The following is a 2607-nucleotide window of genomic DNA, read 5'->3' as shown; positions in this document are numbered from 1 at the left end:
CAATTATTCCCAGAAACTCCTGCCATTGCTGTTCTACTGTCTTTCCCACTAGGCTCTGCTCCCAGTCGATTTTCGTCAGTTCCTCCCTCATGCCCCTGTAGTTACCTTTATTTAACTGTAACACCTTTACATCTGATTCTACCTTCTTTCTTTCAAATTGGAGATTGAATTCAACCATATTATGACCACTGCCTCCTAAGTGCTCCCTTACTTTAAGATCTTTAATCAAGTCTGGCTCATTACATAACACTAAGTCCAGAATGGCCTGTTCCCTTGTGGGCTCCATCACAAGCTGTTCCAAAAAGCCCTCCTGTAAACATTCAATGAATTCCCTTTCCTTGGGTCCACTGGCAGCATTATTTACCCAGTCCACCTGCATATTGAAGTCCCTCATGATCACTGTGACCTTGCCTTTCTGACATGCACTTTCTATTTCGTGGTGCATTTTGTGCCCCCGGTCCTGGCCACTGTTAGGAGGCCTGTACATAACTCCCATTATGGTTTTTTTTGCCTTTGTGGTTCCTCAACCCTACCCACACAGACTCCACATCATCTGACCCTATGTCATTTAGTGCTATTGATTTAATTTCATTCCTAATTAACAAGGCAACCCCGCCCCCTCTGCCCACCTCCCTGTCTTTTCGATAGGTTGTGAATCCCTGGATGTTTAAATGCCAGTCCTGAACCCCCTGCAACCATGTCTCTGTGATGCCTACCACATCATACCTGCCAGTCACAATCTGGGCCACAAGCTCATCTACCTTGTTCCGTACACTGCGCGCATTTAAATTTCGCACCTTTAATTCTCTATTGGCCGTCCCTTTTTGTTTTCTTAGTGTGGTGGACCTTGGTTTACTGAGCCTTTTCATACACTGTGTCATATTTTGTGGGATGGGGACTATCATAACCTCTCCTGAGTTTTGTCTTTTCGTGCTTTTTTGTATTCCTAAGCAGCTACGCTTCCCACTGATTACTTCACCTCTTGGTCCCCTGACTTTCCCTTCCCCCCCAATCTTTAGTTTAAAGTCCTATTGACCACCCTATTTATTCTTTTCGCCAGAACACTGGTCCCAGCTCGGTTCAGGTGGAGACCATCCCAACGGTATAGGTCCCCCCTGTCCCAAAACTGATGCCAGTGTCCCATGAAAAGGAACCCCTCTTTCCCACACCACTCTTTCAGCCACGTGTTAACTTCCCTTATTCTTGCCTCCCTATGCCAATTTGCACGTGGCTCGGGCAGTAATCCGGAGATTATGACCCTTGAGGACCTGTTTTTTAATTTGAATCCTAGCTCTTTATAATCTCTAAACAGGTCCTCTTTCCTAGACTTGCCTATGTTGTTAGTACCGACATGGACCACAACAACTGGATCCTCCCCCTCCCTCTCCAGTATCCTTTCAAGCCGGTTAGAGATGTCCCGCACCCTAGCACCGGGCAGGCAACATATCATACCATTTCAAACATGTCACTTCCAGCCCACACTCTCCGCAGTCCAATGGGAAGGTTGAAAAAGGGGTGCACATTGTGAAACAGCTCATCTGCAAGGCCGCGTATTCTTTTTTTTTTTGTTCACAAAGGCTTTTATTGTAGCTGATTTACAATCATATACAAAATTTCTGGAACTGTTTCTTGGCTCCTGCTGCTTTAGTGACCTTGAGGACATTGAAACGTACAGTCTTGCTGAGAGGTCGGCACTCGCCCACAGTCACACTGTCCCCATTCTGTACATCCCTGAAGCAGGGTGACAGGTGGACAGACATGTTCTTATGTCGCTTCTCAAAGCGGTTGTACTTCCTGATGTAGTGCAAACAGTCTCTGCGAATAACAATGGTCCGCTGCATCTTCATCTTAGTCACAACACCTGTCAGGATCCGCCCTCGGATTGAGACATTGCCTGTGAAGGGACACTTCTTATCAATGTAAGTTCCATCAATGGCCTCTCGTGGAGTCTTGAAGCCCAGGCCTACGTTACGATAGTAGCGGGGAAGCTTTTCATTGCTGCCTTCACCCACAAGTGCCCGCTTCTTGTTCTGGAAGATGGTGGGCTGCTTTTGGTAAGCTCTCTCAGTCTGGTTATCCGCCATTTCGCGCACTCAGTCCGGGGACAAGGCCGCGTATTCTGCTTGACATCTACCTCGCGCTGCTTGCATACAGGGCGACCTCACTGTCCACTGGCATGTTGATGGCTGAACTCCTGATGAACAGGGACCTGCGGGCGACACTTCCAGCCATACACTTGCCCAACCTGGATCACCTTCTGGTGCCACCGATTTGCCCGTGTTATCCCCGGCAGAAACTGTCAGGATCAAGATACCTGGTGGTGGCTGGTCTGCTCCAGCTGTCATTGTTCGACAGGCTGCACCCCGCTCTTATGTTGTACGTGTGGCTGATGGTTCTGTTGTGCGATGAAACAGACGGGCACTGCGCAAAGTTGCGTGCCCGCAACCGCTTTCTTCTCCGTTTCTGTCCGTTGTTTTGCCACCTGATACCGCGAACTACGAGGCCACCAGTCAGGCTTCTATCCCGCCTGTCAAGGCGCCATCGTCCTCACCACCACCTTTCCGGCGGTCGACAAGGATAGGACGCAAACCCCAGAGACTGGACTTA

General features: G+C 48.8%; 1 protein-coding gene across 1 annotated transcript; it reads right to left on the bottom strand.

Moving 5' to 3' along the window:
- Positions 1–1553: 1553 nt before the first annotated feature.
- LOC140392991 (small ribosomal subunit protein uS17-like) lies at positions 1554–2103 on the bottom strand. The gene has a single exon (XM_072478829.1). The coding sequence runs from the start codon at positions 2082–2084 to the stop codon at positions 1602–1604; it is 483 nt and encodes a 160-aa protein (XP_072334930.1). The 5' UTR covers positions 2085–2103; the 3' UTR covers positions 1554–1601.
- Positions 2104–2607: the final 504 nt, after the last annotated feature.

The sequence above is a fragment of the Scyliorhinus torazame genome, chromosome 16 (assembly GCF_047496885.1).
Source record: "Scyliorhinus torazame isolate Kashiwa2021f chromosome 16, sScyTor2.1, whole genome shotgun sequence".
Taxonomy (NCBI): domain Eukaryota; kingdom Metazoa; phylum Chordata; class Chondrichthyes; order Carcharhiniformes; family Scyliorhinidae; genus Scyliorhinus; species Scyliorhinus torazame.
This window is presented reverse-complemented; position numbering and strand designations above follow the sequence as displayed.

Excerpts from the sequence above, each read along its gene's own strand:
- LOC140392991 (XM_072478829.1), bottom strand. The coding sequence starts at position 2,084 with ATGGCGGATAACCAGACTGAGAGAGCTTACCAAAAGCAGCCCACCATC.